This window comes from Podarcis erhardii, assembly GCF_964252035.2.
Source record: "Podarcis erhardii genome assembly, chromosome: 4".
Lineage (NCBI taxonomy): Eukaryota > Metazoa > Chordata > Lepidosauria > Squamata > Lacertidae > Podarcis > Podarcis erhardii.
In genome coordinates this window covers 506,120-520,867 of record NC_138508.1, presented here as the reverse complement: position 1 = coordinate 520,867, position 14,748 = coordinate 506,120, and the positions used below count along the sequence as shown (strand labels likewise).

At 49.7% G+C, this 14,748-nt stretch overlaps 1 protein-coding gene across 4 annotated transcripts in view; it reads right to left on the bottom strand.

Annotated features, from left to right (window-relative positions):
* The window catches only part of LOC309340966 (uncharacterized protein), a 156,316-nt gene extending 148,993 nt beyond the window's left edge, over positions 1-7,323 (bottom strand). For 3 of the 4 annotated variants that reach the window (XR_014156144.1, XR_014156145.1, XM_081860301.1), the window contains exons 1-2: positions 7,258-7,323; positions 5,573-6,065 (exon numbers count right to left, since the gene is read on the bottom strand). Coding sequence is in view for 2 of the 4 variants with exons in the window: in XM_081860301.1 (XP_081716427.1) it covers positions 5,573-5,974 (402 nt within the window). In the remaining 2 variants the exon portion in view is untranslated. Of the gene's footprint in view, positions 1-5,572; positions 6,196-7,257 lie in introns of all 4 variants that reach the window. The other variant, XM_081860302.1, reaches the window with a different exon arrangement.
* Between the last annotated feature and the right edge of the window lie 7,425 nt (positions 7,324-14,748).

Sequence of the window (14,748 nt, the reverse complement as noted above, 5' to 3'; positions counted from 1 at the left end):
GTAATGCTTTGAAGGAAAATGTAATGAAAATGATATACAGATGGTACATGACCCCAGTTAAACTTGCCAAAATATACCATTTGTCTGATAATAAATGTTGGAAATGTAAAGAAAATGAAGGAACATTCTTTCACCTCTGGTGGACTTGCCCTAAAGTGAAGGTCTTCTGGGAAATGATATATAATGAGTTGAAAAAGGTATTTAAGTATACCTTCACTAAGAAACCAGAGGCCTTCCTTCTGGGTATTGTCGGCCAGAAGGTGCTAAAGAAGGACCGAACATTTTTTATGTATGCAACAACGGCAGCAAGGATACTCATCGCTAAGAACTGGAAAACTCAAGATCTACCCACACTGGAAGAGTGGCAGATGCAGCTGATGGACTATATGCAACTGGCCGAGATGACTGGCAGAATCCGAGACCTGGGAGAAGAGAGGATTGAAGAAGATTGGAAGAAATTTAAGATGTATTTACAAAAATATTGTAATTTGGTTGAATGTTAAGAAGGATGCTTGATCATAAAATAATTGGCCACCACTAAATTAGACTGGAATTTGATGATAAGTGAGATTAAGGAAAACATAAACCTTTTGGAGAATTGTTAGATTATATTTAAATGAGTGGAAATAAGACTGTAAACAAGATGATAATTTGCTTGAAAAAAATTTTCAAGTGGGAGCAGGAGACGTGAGGAAGTCCAAAGAAGTTATGAGATTTTGTTATGATATAACTAATGTTGTTTATTATTTGTGCATTTCTTTCATTAAAAAAAAACCTTAATAAATATTTATAAAAAAAAAAAGAAACAGTACTTCTGTCTTGTCAGGATTCAATATCAATCTGTTAGCCACCATCCATCCACCAACCAACTGCCTCCAGACACTCACACAGGACCTTCACTGCCTTCACTGGTTCTGATTTGAAAGAGAGGTAGAGCTGGGTATCATCCGCATACTGATGAACACCAAGCCCAAACCCCCTGATGATCTCTCCCAGCGGCTGCATGTACATGTTGAAAAGCATGGGGGAGAGGACAGAACCCTGAGGCACCCCACAAGTGAGAGCCCAGGGGTCTGAACACTCACCCCCCACCACCACTTTCTGAACACAGCCCAGGAGGAAGGAGCGGAACCACTGTATGACAGTGCCCCCAGCTCCCAGCCCCTCAAGACGGTCCAGAAGGATGTCATGGTCGATGGTATCAAACGCCGCTGAGAGATCCAGCAGAACTAGGAAACAGCTCTCACCTTTGTCCCTAGTCCGCCGGAGATCATCAACCAGTGCGACCAAGGCAGTTTCAGTCCCATGGTGAGGCCTGAATCCCGACTGGAAGGGATCCAAATGGTCCGCTTCTTCCAGGCGTGCCTGGAGTTGTTCAGCAACCACTCGCTCAATCACCTTGCCCAAGAATGGATGATTTGAGACTGGGCGATAGTTGGCCATAGTGGCCGCATCTAAAGATGGTTTTTAAAGAAGCAGTTTAATAACCGCCTCTTTCAGCGGGACTGTGAAGGCTCCTTCACGGAGGGAAGCATTCACCACCCCACGAAGCCCATCGCCCAGCCCTTCCAGGCTAGCTTTTATAAGCCAGGATGGGCAAGGATCCAGGAGACAGTTGGTTGGCTTCACTCGTCCAAGCAGCCTGTCCACATCCTCGGAGGTAACAGATTGGAACTGATCCCACGCAATTTGACTAGACAGGACTCTAGCACTCTCCCGCCCCGGCCCTGATCCCACGGTGGCGTCTACCTCTTCATGAATCTGAGCGACTTTATCTGCAAAAAACTTTGCAAAATCATTGCAGGAGACCATGTGGCCCGTACTGGGCCCCGATGTCGCAGGTGGTTCCGCTAAAAGTCTCCTGCTGCTGTTTTCTGCAGATGCAATAGAGGCGGTGAAGAAAGTCTTCTTCGCCGTCGCTACCACCACTTGGTAGGCTCGACATTGAGCTCTAACCTGGGTCCGGTCAGCTTTAGAATAGGTCATCTGCCACCGGTGCTCTAGCCGTCTCAACGATTGTTTCATTGCCCTCAGATCCGTGGAAAACCACGGGGCTCTCCGGGCTCCATGCAATCGGAGAGGGCGCTTCGGAGCGAAACAGTCAATAGCCCTGGTTAACTCCACATTCCAGCGGGCCACCAGGGAATCAGCTGAAAGGCCATCAACATGGGATAAAGCATCCCCTACCACTCTCTGGAAACCATTTGGATCCATTAAGTGGCGGGGGCGGACCATCTGAATCGGTCCCACCTCCCTGCAGAGGGGAAGGGTCACGGAGAAGTCAAGTTGCACCAGGAAGTGGTCTGACCATGGCACTTCTTTCGTTTCGCTTTTACTTAGTGTCAGATCACCAACATCCATGGAGGTAAACACCAGGTCCAAGGCATGTCCGCGGCTATGGGTTGGGCCAGACTTATTCAGGGACAGCCCCATGGAGGCCATGCTTTCCATGAAGTCCCGAGCAGCCCCTTGTAAGATCGTGTCGGCATGAATATTAAAATCCCCTAGGACAACCAAACTAGGTATCTCCAGGAGAACATCCGCCACGACCTGAAGCAGCTCGGGCAGGGAATCCTTGGTGCAGCGGGGAGGTCGGTACACCAAAAGGAATCCTGTACTCTATTGCCCAACTTCCAGAACACTGGCAGTCATCTTTGATCCACTGCCAGAACCACTGACAGTCATCTTTGAGAATTCCTGGAGAACAGGCGAAGTCCCGGCAGACTGGAGGAGGGCAAATGTTGTCCCTATTTTCAAAAAGGGGAAAAGAGAGGACCCAAATAATTACCGCCCAGTCAGTCTGACATCAATACCAGGGAAGATTCTGGAGCAGATCATTAAGCAAACAGTCTGTGAGCACCTAGAAAGGAATACGGTGATCACCAATAGTCAGCATGGATTTCTGAAAAATAAGTCATGTCAGACTAACCTGATCTCGTTTTTTGACAGAATTACAAGCCTGGAAGATGAAGGGAACGCAGTGCATGTAGCCTACCTTGATTTCAGCAAGGCATTTGACAAGGTGCCCCATGATATTCTTGTAAAGAAGCTGGTAAAATGCGGACTTGACTATGCTACCACTCAGTGGATTTGTAACTGGCTGACTGACCGAACCCAAAGGGTGCTCATCAATGGTTCCTCTTCATCCTGGAGAAGAGTGGCTAGTGGGGTGCCACAGGGTTCTGTCTTGGGCCCGGTCTTATTCAACATCTTTATCAACGACTTGGATGATGGACTCAAGGGCATCCTGATCAAATTTGCAGATGACACCAAACTGGGAGGGGTGGCTAAGACCCCAGAGGACAGGATCACACTTCAAAACGCCCTTGACAGATTAGAGAACTGGGCCAAAACAAACAAGATGAATTTTAACAGGGAGAGATGTAAAGTATTGCACTTGGGCAAAAAAAATGAGAGGCACAAATACAAGATGGGTGACACCTGGCTTGAGAGCAGTACAGTGGTGCCTCGCAAGACGAAATTAATTCGTTCCGAAAATCTCTTCGTCTTGCGGTTTTTTCGTCTTGCGAAGCACGGCTATTAGCGGCTTAGTGCTATTAGCGGCTTAGAAAAAGAGGGGAAAAGGGAAAAAACTCGCAAGAACTCACAAGACGTTTTTGTCTTGCGAAGCAAGCCCAAGGTATCTGAAGAAGTGTGCATGCACACGAAAGCTCATACCTATAACTAACTCAGTTGGTCTTTAAGGTGCTACTGGAAGGATTTTTTTTATTTTGTTTTGACCATGGCAGACCAACACGGCTACCTATCTGTAACTGGAACTATGGAAGGCACCACATTGAGCCGCATGAAATGGAAGTCCATCAGGTATCTGAAGAAGTGTGCATGCACACGAAAGCTCATACCTATAACTAACTCAGTTGGTCTTTTAGGTGCTACTGGAAGGATTTTTTTTATTTTGTTTTGACCAAGCCCATAGGGAGATTCGTCTTGCGAAGCACCTCAAAAACGGAAAACTCTTTCGTCTAGCGAGTTTTTCGTCTTGCGAGGCATTCGTCTTGCGGGGCACCACTGTACATGTGAAAAGGATCTAGGAGTCTTGGTTGATCACAAACTTGACATGAGCCAACAGTGTGACGCGGCAGCTAAAAAAGCCAATGCAATGCTGGGCTGCATCAATAGGAGTATAGCATCTAGATCAAGGGAAGTAATAGTGCCACTGTATTCTGCTCTGGTCAGACCTCAGCTGGAGTACTGTGTCCAGTTCTGGGCACCACAGTTCAAGAAGGACACTGACAAACTGGAACGTGTCCAGAGGAGGGCAACCAAAATGGTCAAAGGCCTGGAAACGATGCCTTATGAGGAACGGCTAAGGGAGCTGGGCATGTTTAGCCTGGAGAAGAGGAGGTGAAGGGGCGATATGATGGCCATGTTCAAATATATAAAAGGATGTCACATAGAGGAGGGAGAAAGGTTGTTTTTTGCTGCTCCGGAGAAGCGGACATGGAGCAATGGTTCCAAACTACAAGAAAGAAGATTCCACCTAAACATTAGGAAGAACTTCCTGACAGTAAGAGCTGTTTGACAGTGGAATTTGCTGCCAAGGAGTGTGGTGGAGTCTCCTTCTTTGGAGGTCTTTAAGCAGAGGCTTGACAACCATATGTCAGGAGTGCTCTGATGCTGTTTCCTGCTTGGCAGGGGGTTGGACTCGATGGCCCTTGTGGTCTCTTCCAACTCTATGATTCTATGAACATGCACTTGGAAAACTGGGCCTTCCCAATAGGACGCCTGGTGCAAACTAATGACTTCCTAAAAATCACTGCAACACCCCCTCCCTGCCCACATGACCTGGGTTGCTGTGCGTAAGAGAAACCTGGTGGACAAGCAGCGGCAAGGACAGGCCCATCTGCTTCATCCAACCAAGTCTCTGTTACACATGCCAGGTCAAGTCCTCCATCCATGATCAAGTCAAGTAAAATTGAGAGTGGTTAAAACCACAGCGCCTAGGACTTGCCGATCGCATGGTCGGTGGTTCGAATCCCCGCAGCGGGGTGCGCTCCCGTCGTTCGGTCCCAGCGCCTGCCAACCTAGCAGTTCGAAAGCACCTCCGGGTGCAAGTAGATAAATAGGGACCGCTTACCAGCGGGAAGGTAAACAGCGTTCGGTGTGCTGCGCTGGCTCTCCAGATGCAGCTTGTCACGCTGGCCACGTGACCCGGAAGTGTCTGCGGACAGCGCTGGCTCCCGGCCTCTAGAGTGAGATGAGCGCACAACCCTAGAGTCTGGCCAGACTGGCTCGAACGGGCAGGGGTACCTTTACCTTTACCTTTAATATTCGCTAGGGCCAACGACTGTTACCACCGGTCTTATAAAGGAGGTGTGAGCGGGCTAGGAAGTCTCTTTATTGCTTATTCTTGTACTGAAAGAAAAGAATCAGACTGAACCCTGAACCCTGAAGGCCTGGCGGAACAGCTCTGTCTTGCATGCTCTGAGGAAAGATGTCAAATCCCACAGAGCCAAGGTCTCTTGTGAGAGAGCGTTCCACCAGGACGGAGCCACTTCCGAAAAGGCCCTGGCTCTGGTCAAGATAGTATCCAGAGGAAAGTCTCCCTCACCTGCTTTCTCTCCTCTGCCTGACTCAGGAGGAAACCTTCGGCCAGGGCCACCGCCTGCGAACTGGTCTCCGCTCCACAGTCCCTCACCCAGCTCTCCATCTCCGGAGGAAGGACAGCCAGGAACTGCTCCAAGATCACCAGGTCCAGCATCTCAGCTTTTGTGTGCCTTTCTGGCTTCAGCCACTGATGGTCAAGGTGGTAGAGTCGGCTGCAAACCTCTCGGGGTCCTTTGGCCTCCCGGAAACAGAACTGCCTCACCTGCTGGCTCTGCACCTTTGAGCGGAGGGTGTCCTCCTCACCCAGGATCTTCAGCACAGAGTTTTCCCAGAATCCCCCACTGCTCTCAGTTTGGTTGGCATGGCCTCTTCCTTCTTCAGGGCCAGCTGGGTCTTGCTCATCCATCTGTGCTCTCAGGAAGCCTCTGAGAGATCGGAAGGAAGCCTTTGGTCTTCTGCCAAGTTCTGTCCGTCTTAATGAGAAGCTCTAGCAAATCCTAGAAAGCAAATACATTGTTCTGTTACAGAATTTGTAGGTCAGGAGAAGAAACAGATCCCTGAACAAGCATGGATGAGACTTGCCAGGAATCAGGACTGGACGGTACCAGAGCCCAAAGCGTGAGATACCTTTTTGAAAAGAATGAGGAGGAGGAATGCAGAACGTGGAGGCAACGGAAGGGGTTTCTGGGAGATGAATCAGCCTGGTTGCTCCTGCCTTCCAGTCAATGCAAGAAGTCAGAACTGACTGACAAGGCAATCATTTGAAAAATGGATGCTTGGCTCTAGTGGGGGTCCTCATCCGGGGGTCCTCAGGAGTTCCTCTCCCCCCACCTCCACTTCAGGGCACATTTCCCCCCTGCTTCTGTCTCCTTTCTTGCTCTTGGACTCTCTGCCACTCTCAAGACAGACTCCTGGGGTGGGGTCCCTTTTTCTTTCTCTTGAGGGCCAGGTTTGTATCTAGTCAACCCCCTGAGGGCCAAGTGGGTGGGGCCAAATACATCTCCTTTGGAATTTAGGCAGCTAATTTATTATTATTCTTCTTCTCTTAGATGGCTGAACACACGCACAGCCATTGATGCCCAGGTCCCTGGAGGCTCAGGGAGGAGCAGCGCCCATTTCCGGCTGCTTTGCCAGCAACAATCCCTTTGGGAGAGAGAGGATGTGGTCCTGGGATGCCCTGCTCTGGGTGCGAGGGGATGGCTGCCGTGGCCTCCGTGGGGAGCTGCCCTGGGAGACACTGGGAAACTGGTCCCCATTGCAGCAGCCAGACTGGGATCCCTCTCTTTATTCCTGGCCTCTCTTTCCCACCTTTTTTTTTGGGGGGGGGGGCTAGTCCACCTCCTCGTCCAGCTTTGGAAAACCATTTGCAGATGTTTCCTCTGTTCTGCAGTGATGCTGAGCGACGTCACACAGAGTTAAAATCCTAGGGACTCCTTTGTTTGAATAAGGAGATTTCGGGGGAGTCATTGTTTTTCTGAAAGGGGGGGCGAAAGGCCAACTGAGTTTGGGATCCTCTGATCTGCAGGAAGGAGAGCGTGGCAGCCCTGGCCCCTCCCTGGCAGGACCCTCTCCTCCCCCCTGACTTGGGGTCCCCCCCCCTGCAGGAGCAGATCGCCCCCCCCAGGCCCCCTCCCCTGCTGCAGTCCTGGGACCCCCACCAGATCCCAGAGAGAGAGAGGGGAGACTCACCAGATCCCAGGAGGGGAGAGCGAGGCAGCCCTTGCAGGAGAGACACCGAAGCAGGGAAGGACTGGGGGGGGGGGGGCTTGGCTCTGGAGGACCTGCCCCCCCTTGCCTTCTGTCCTCTCTAGGAAGGCAGCTCGGTTCCCTTTAACCCTTGCCAAGCCGAGTCCCCCAGCTCAGCCCTCTGATTCTTATTTTTCTATGGATTCAGGGGGGCAGCTGCCCCCCCCCCGGCTACCTCAATGCCCAGAGATCCTTTTGGGGGTGAGGCTCTTGGCTGGACTCTGAGCATCTCCCTCCCTTGGCCAGAAACCGGAGGAAGAGTTTGCAGGGAAAAGGGCTTTGCAGGAGGCCAGGAAGCTCCTCCTGGAATTCAGAAATGGGAGGCTAGAATGGGGTCCCAGGGTCATCCAGTCCAACCCCCCGCCATGCAGGAATCTCCGCGGAAGCCTCCAGGGCAGATGGCCCTCCGATCTCTGCTGAGAAACCTCCCAGGAAGGAGAGTCCCCCACCTCCCAAGGGAGACCTTTCCCCTGCAGAGGCCTAGCAAGCTCAGGTGGTACCAGGTGCAGGTTTTTTTGTCACCCCCCCCCCCACACACACACAAATATTGATTGCTCGGGTTCTTCTGGGTTGGCATTCAGCCTGGTGTTCCTGCTGTTAGGGAAGCATCTAGGTGAGAGGCTGCTCAGTCCCCCAGCTGGTCGAGCGGAGCCCGGGGGTCCCGGCGGAAGAAAGGAGGAGTCCAGCCCCCAACTGGAGGAAAAAGCTGTAGACCAAAGTTTATTGCGCAACAGGTTCAAAGAGCAAATTTGAACCCCGAGGATGGGGTGACAAAGACTTTTAAAACTTTCCCACCATATCCCAGAATACAGTTCGTACAGCATCCTTGCTCCATCACTGACATGTCACCAGAGGGGAGGGGTGAGCCTTGGCAAAGATGTCCAGACAAGTCCTTGGTACAAGACTGGCATAAGCAGACATGGCAGGGCAGGACTCAGGTATAAGATTAGCCTAGGCAAAGACCTCTGAAGTCCCAGGACCCAAAGCACAAGAGAACTCCCTTTGCATGTCTAGAATCATAGAATCATAGAGTTGGAAGAGACCACAAGGGCCATCGAGTCCAACCCCCTGCCAAGCAGGAAACACCATCAGAGCACTCCTGACATATGGTTGTCAAGCCTCTGCTTAAAGACCTCCAAAGAAGGAGACTCCACCACACTCCTTGGCAGCAAATTCCACTGTCGAACAGCTCTTACTGTCAGGAAGTTCTTCCTAATGTTTAGGTGGAATCTTCTTTCTTGTAGTTTGGATCCATTGCTCCGTGTCCGCTTCTCTGGAGCAGCAGAAAACAACCTTTCTCCCTCCTCTATGTGACATCCTTTTATATATTTGAACATGGCTATCATATCACCCCTTAACCTCCTCTTCTCCAGGCTAAACATGCCCAGCTCCCTTAGCCGTTCTTCATAAGGCATCGTTTCCAGGCCTTTGACCATTTTGGTTGCCCTCCTCTGGACACGTTCCAGTTTGTCAGTGTCCTTCTTGAACTGTGGTGCCCAGAACTGGACACAGTACTCCAGGTGAGGTCTGACCAGAGCAGAATACAGTGGCACTATTACTTCCCTTGATCTAGATGCTATACTCCTATTGATGCAGCCCAGAATTGCATTGGCTTTTTTAGCTGCCACGTCACACTGTTGGCTCATGTCAAGTTTGTAGTCAACCAAGACTCCTAGATCCTTTTCACATGGACTGCTCTCAAGCCAGGTGTCACCCATCTTGTATTTGTGCCTCTCATTTTTTTTAATATTTTTTTTTTGCCCAAGTGCAATACTTCACATTTCTCCCTGTTAAAATTCATCTTGTTTGTTTTGGCCCAGTTCTCTAATCTGTCAAGGTCGTTTTGAAGTGTGATCCTGTCCTCTGGGGTCTTAGCCACCCCTCCCAGTTTGGTGTTGTCAGGGGTTCAGGGAGAGAGACGCAGATGAGGGAGGAGACCGAGAGTGAGGGAGAAGGATTCCAGACTGACGAGGAAGAGGATGACAATGACCCAAGATTGTCCATGAGTCCGTCCAGTGAATCGGAGGACTCCCAAAAGGGAGCCCCTCTGGTCAAGCCAAGGGAAGCTAGAGGGGGAAGCAGTCAGGAGCAGGGAAACGAAGGGGGAACCCCCAGTGGGAGTTGGAGAGCGAGACCGGCTGTTCCGCTGGAACGGAGTGAGGGGGGAGGAGTGACCAGTGTGTCAGAAGGAGCAGAACAGGAAGCAGAGAGGGGAAGGAGATCAGGGCAAAACGTCCTGCCGGAAGGGGAGGAAAGTAGTATCGAGGGCAGTGTAACTGTCGAAGGCAAGGTCAGGAGCAACGTACGCGCGCCAAGTTCAAAATGGGAGGCGCGCAGAAATGAAGAGAGTCCTGGGGAGGAGCCTGGTCCCAAAGCCCGAAGGAGGGGGGAGGAGGCGGCAGAGGACTCAGCCTCTGGAGAGTCCCGAAGGGAGAGAACACAGGGGGGCAGAAAGACCCTGCGGAAAAGGAAAGAGAGAAAGAGGTGGACCAGTACAAGCCTCTTAAACTGGTGTAGAGGGGGGACCGACTCAGAGGGTACTTCAGCGGTCTAAGCGTAACAGACGTAGAGTCACAGACCTCGGATGTAAAGCTACTAATGTTCTTCAATAAAAGCTTTTGTACATAAGCTGGAGTGGACTTTGGTCTCTTGTGAGCTGGGACCACGGGTGACTCTGACAGGTGTCATCTGCAAATTTGATCAGGATGCCCTTGAGTCCATCATCCAAGTCGCTGATAAAGATTTTGAATAAGACCGGGCCCAAGACAGAACCCTGTGGCACCCCACTAGTCACTCTTCTCCAGGATGAAGAGGAACCATTGATGAGCACCCTTTGACTCCACTTTTCCCCTTTTTCAAAATAGGGACAACATTTGCCCTCCTCCACTCTGCCGGGACTTCGCCTGTTCTCCAGGAATTCTCAAAGATGACTGCCAGTGGTTCTGAAATCACATCTGCCAGTTCTTTTAATACTCTTGGATGCAGTTCATCTGGCCCTGGAGACTTGAATACATCTAAACTAGCCAAGTATTCTTGTACTATCTCCTTAGTTATTCTGGGCTGTGTTTCCTCTGCTGAATCATTTGCTCCAAATTCTTCAGGTCGGGCATTGTTTTCTTTATCGGAGAAGACTGAGGCAAAGAAGGCATTGAGGAGTTCAGCCCTTTCTGTGTCCCCTGTTTGCATTTCACCATCTTCTCCTCTGAGTGACCCCACTGTTTCTTTGTTCTTCCTTTTGCTACGAACATACCCATAAAAGCCTTTTTTGTTGCTTTTAACCTCTCTAGCAAGCCGGAGTTCATTCTGTGCTTTAGCTTTTCTGACTTTGTGTCTACACGTGCTGGCTATTTGTTTGAATTCCTCTTTGATGGTTTTCCCCCTTTTCCATTTTTTGTACACATCCTTTTTTAATCTTAACTCAGTTAAAAGTTCTTTAGATAGCCACCCTGGCTTCTTTAGGCACCTTCCATGTTTCCGTCTCATTGGTATTGCCTGAAGTTGTGCTTTTACTATCTCTCTCTTAACAAACTCCCAGCCATCATGAACTCCCTTTCCTTTTAGTATTACTGTCCATGGGATCTCACCCAGCAATTCCCTAAGTTTTATGAAGTCGGCTTTCTTAAAGTCAAGAAATTGAGTGCTAGTATGCTTGGCTGCTCCTTTCCGCTGTATAGTAAACTTCAGAAGAGCATGATCACTCACGCCTAATGATCCTTCCACTTCTACCCCACTAACCAGGTCATCAACATTGGTTAGGACCAGATCTAAAATGGCTGTTCCTCTTGTTGCTTCTCCCACTTTCTGGACAATGAAGTTGTCTGCAAGGCCAGTGAGGAATTTGTTTGACCTTATTCGTATCGAGATCATTCTATCATGTTTGAGATTGTATCCCAGTACAGCTTTCGCCACTCTTTTGTTGACTATGAGGGCCGCTCCATTTCTTTTACGGGATTCTTGCCCACAGTAGTAGATATGATGGTCATCCGAACTGAACATTCCAGGTTCCTATGCAATATTTTTCTTTACAGCATTGGACTTTCCTTTCGCTTCCATGCATACCCGCAACTGAGCGTCCTTTCGGCTTTGGCCCAGCCGCTTCATCAGCTCTGAATCTACTTGTACTTGTCCTCCGCTCTTCCTCAGTAGCATGTTGGAAGCCTTCCGACCTGAGGGGCTCATCTTCCAGCGTCATAACTTTTATATGCCTGTTGTCTTTGTCCGTGGAGTTTTCTTGGCAGGGATACTGGAGTGGCTTGGGGGTTCCTCCTCCAGGTGGATCACGTTTGGTCAAAACTCTCCACTATGACCTGTCCATCTGGGGTGCCTTGCTCGGCATAGTTCATAGCTTCTCTGAGTTATTCAAGCCCCTTCGCCACGGCAAGGCAGTGATCCATGAAGGGGGCCAAACTAGCTAAGATGTATTTTTAAAAAATTGAGTGTCTGCTGGAGATGTAAGAAAATTGAAGGTACAACAATACATATGTGGTGGGAAGGTGGGAAGATACGAGATTCTTGGTCACGGAAAGTTTGAGTTAAAACTCTGGAGGCCACCCCCATTTGCTCATGAATAAACAAGTTGAAGGGGATGAGATAGTCTGGCAGACCTAGAGCTGGGGCGGATCTTAATTCTCTCTTAAGCTGCTCAAAGCTTGAGTATGCCTCATTGTTCCAGATTAACTCATTGGATGGTCTTGTCAGGTCATGGCTGATAGTGGCTTTATTATTTTGCTGTACCCGGCTATTCAAGCCCCGCAGAATCTTGCCATGCCTAGGAACCCTCACAAGTTGTCGCTTTGTTTTTGGCGAGGGGATTTTAGTGACGATGGCTAAGCTTCGGGTGCCGACACCTAAAATGTGTCCTAGGCATTTGATTTCCTGTTTGCAGTATTGTATCTTTTTAGGGGATACTTTTGTCCCTTGTAAGCGAGGGCAGTGGAGAGCTGTTTAGTGTCTGTTTTGCATGCTCCCTTGCTTGTTGTGCATATTGTTGTTGTTTAGTCGTCTAGTCATGTCCGCCTCTTCGTGATGTAGCAGGAGAACCCCCCTTCATTACACCATAATACACAAGCACCACACACACACACCTCTCACCATCCCGACCCTGGAGATGCCCCTTCTAGAGGGACATCCCCTAAAAGCCTTCCGTAAATAAGGAAGCGCTAGCCTGACGGCTCTTCATGGGAAACCCGAAATTCCTCATATATTTCCCCGTAACACTCCGCATTGCCCTATCTTTATTACTGGTAGACCGGCCGCCTGAACTCTGGGTCAATCGGCGGCCGCCTCAACCAATCAGCGTTATCGAACAGCGCCCCTTGTGGCGGCCGCGCAGGTACTGCAGGCTACAGGCGCTCTTTTCCCTTGCCTTTGACAGCTCTCAATACAAAGTTTCCGAGTTCAATTGACCGTGACGGATTTAATCAAAATGTTGCAAGCCGCTTCCGGAAGGCGAAAGTGCTTTGAACTTCAAGGACAGTATTCTTCATAAATTCACCATAAATCAGCCATACCTCGGATTTCCACCGGACCACTTTTATTTTACTGCATATTACAAGGACTATCAAGGGGGGGGGGGGCCTGATGCTGAACAGCCATAATCCCTTGACCGAGCAGTCACGTACTCTGCGGCCCTTCCCAGTTGACGTGACAACCTTGATAGCCATCTTGATGGGCTCAGACAGAAGGCCATCAGGGACACAATAAACTGCATGCATTAGTGTATTCCACGCGGACTCTGACAAAGGACCGTGGCTGGATTCCCCTCAGGGGGCAGGAAACTTCGCCCTTTTCCTTTGTTCCTGAAAATGACTCATGTGGGGAGGGGAGAGGGGGCTCCAGCCAGGTGTCAGGATACTCGGATTACCTGTGCAGCCCCCCCACGACTCCTCCTATCTTTAATATAGTCATGATGTAAAAATGATGTGTTCCTAGGGGTGTAGCTTAAGGGATTAGAAGCTAATAAAAGTAGGGATCTCCTTTTGTTCTGGGCTTCCATCTTGCTTCACCTTGTGGGCAGTGGGAGTCCTGTCGTGACAGTCTTTCTTCAATAAAGACCGGGCCTACAGGCTGCTAATTCACTTCAAAAACTGCTCTGGTTGGTGTCTTTACTTTTGTCCAAGGGAGCCCTCGGGTTTTTCCGGTAACAGTGACCCCATGGACCAGAGCACGCCAGGCACTCCTGTCTTCCACTGCCTCCCGCAGTTTGGTCAGACTCATGTTTGTAACTTCGAGAACACTGTCCAACCATCTTGTCCTCTGTCATCCCCTTCTCCTTGTGCCCTCAATCTTTCCCAACATCAGGGTCTTTTCCAGGGAGTCTTCTCTTCTCATGAGGTGGCCAAAGTCTTGGAGCCTCAGCTTCAGGATCTGTCCTTCCAGTGACCACTCAGGGCTGTTTTCCTTCAGAATGGATCGGTTTGATCTTCTTGCAGTCCATGGGACTCTCCAGAGTCTCCTCCAGCACCAGAATTCAAAAGCACCAATTCTTTGGCGATCAGCCTTCTTTATGGTTCAGCTCTCACTTCCATACATCACTACTGGGAAAACAATAGCTTTAACTATATGGACCTTTGTTGGCAAGGTGATGTCTCTGCTTTTTATGATGCTGTCTAGGTTTGTCATTGCTTTTCTCCCAAGAGTTGAGCAAATTAAAAGGTCATAAATGTATTGCAGAAGCACAGACCCTGCAGGCAGAAGTATGTCCTGTAGATCTTGATGCAAGATTGAGGAAAATATGGCGGGTGACTCCGCATATCCCTGGGGCAGCCTTGTCCAGATTAGTTGGCCTGCTTTCCAGGTAAAAGCAAAAAGGAACTACCAGGTAGTTTCTGCCAGGATGGCATTTAAAAGGGAATTTGGGTTGCCTGCCACTGGGAGGCACTGTGTCACAAATTGGTCAATGAGTCTCAAATCTTGGACTAAGCGGTAGCGCACTGGGGTCCCCCCCCCCCACCGGTTTTTTAATCGGAAGTAAGGAGGTATTACAAGGAAAGGCGCAAGGAACTAGAATTCCCTTCTCTGGGAAAACATTTATCATGGGATATCAAGCCTTTAATAGCCTCTTTAGGTACAGGGGATTGTTGACTACATGGGTATGGTAGATCTGTCCGACAGGTAATCTTGACTGGCGTGGCTGATTTTAAAAGTCCTACTGAGGTGGATTCTGTTCCCCATAGCCAGGGGGGCACCTCCTCTTCTAACTCTGAGGGAAGGTCAGGGAACTGGTGCTCTGTTTTTGTTTCCTGTATTATTCCTTGGAAGGCAAAGAGAGACTCTTCAGGCATATGTTCCTCACAAGCAGAGGGCTCCTCCACATCTGAGAGGGCAGAGTGGGGGGCAAGGAGCCCGGGTAGCAGGGGGCAGGTCTGAGGGGTCCAGTCCCTGCTCTGGTTCTCTCAATACTCACCCCTCTGGGAGGGATGTGGAACCACAGCA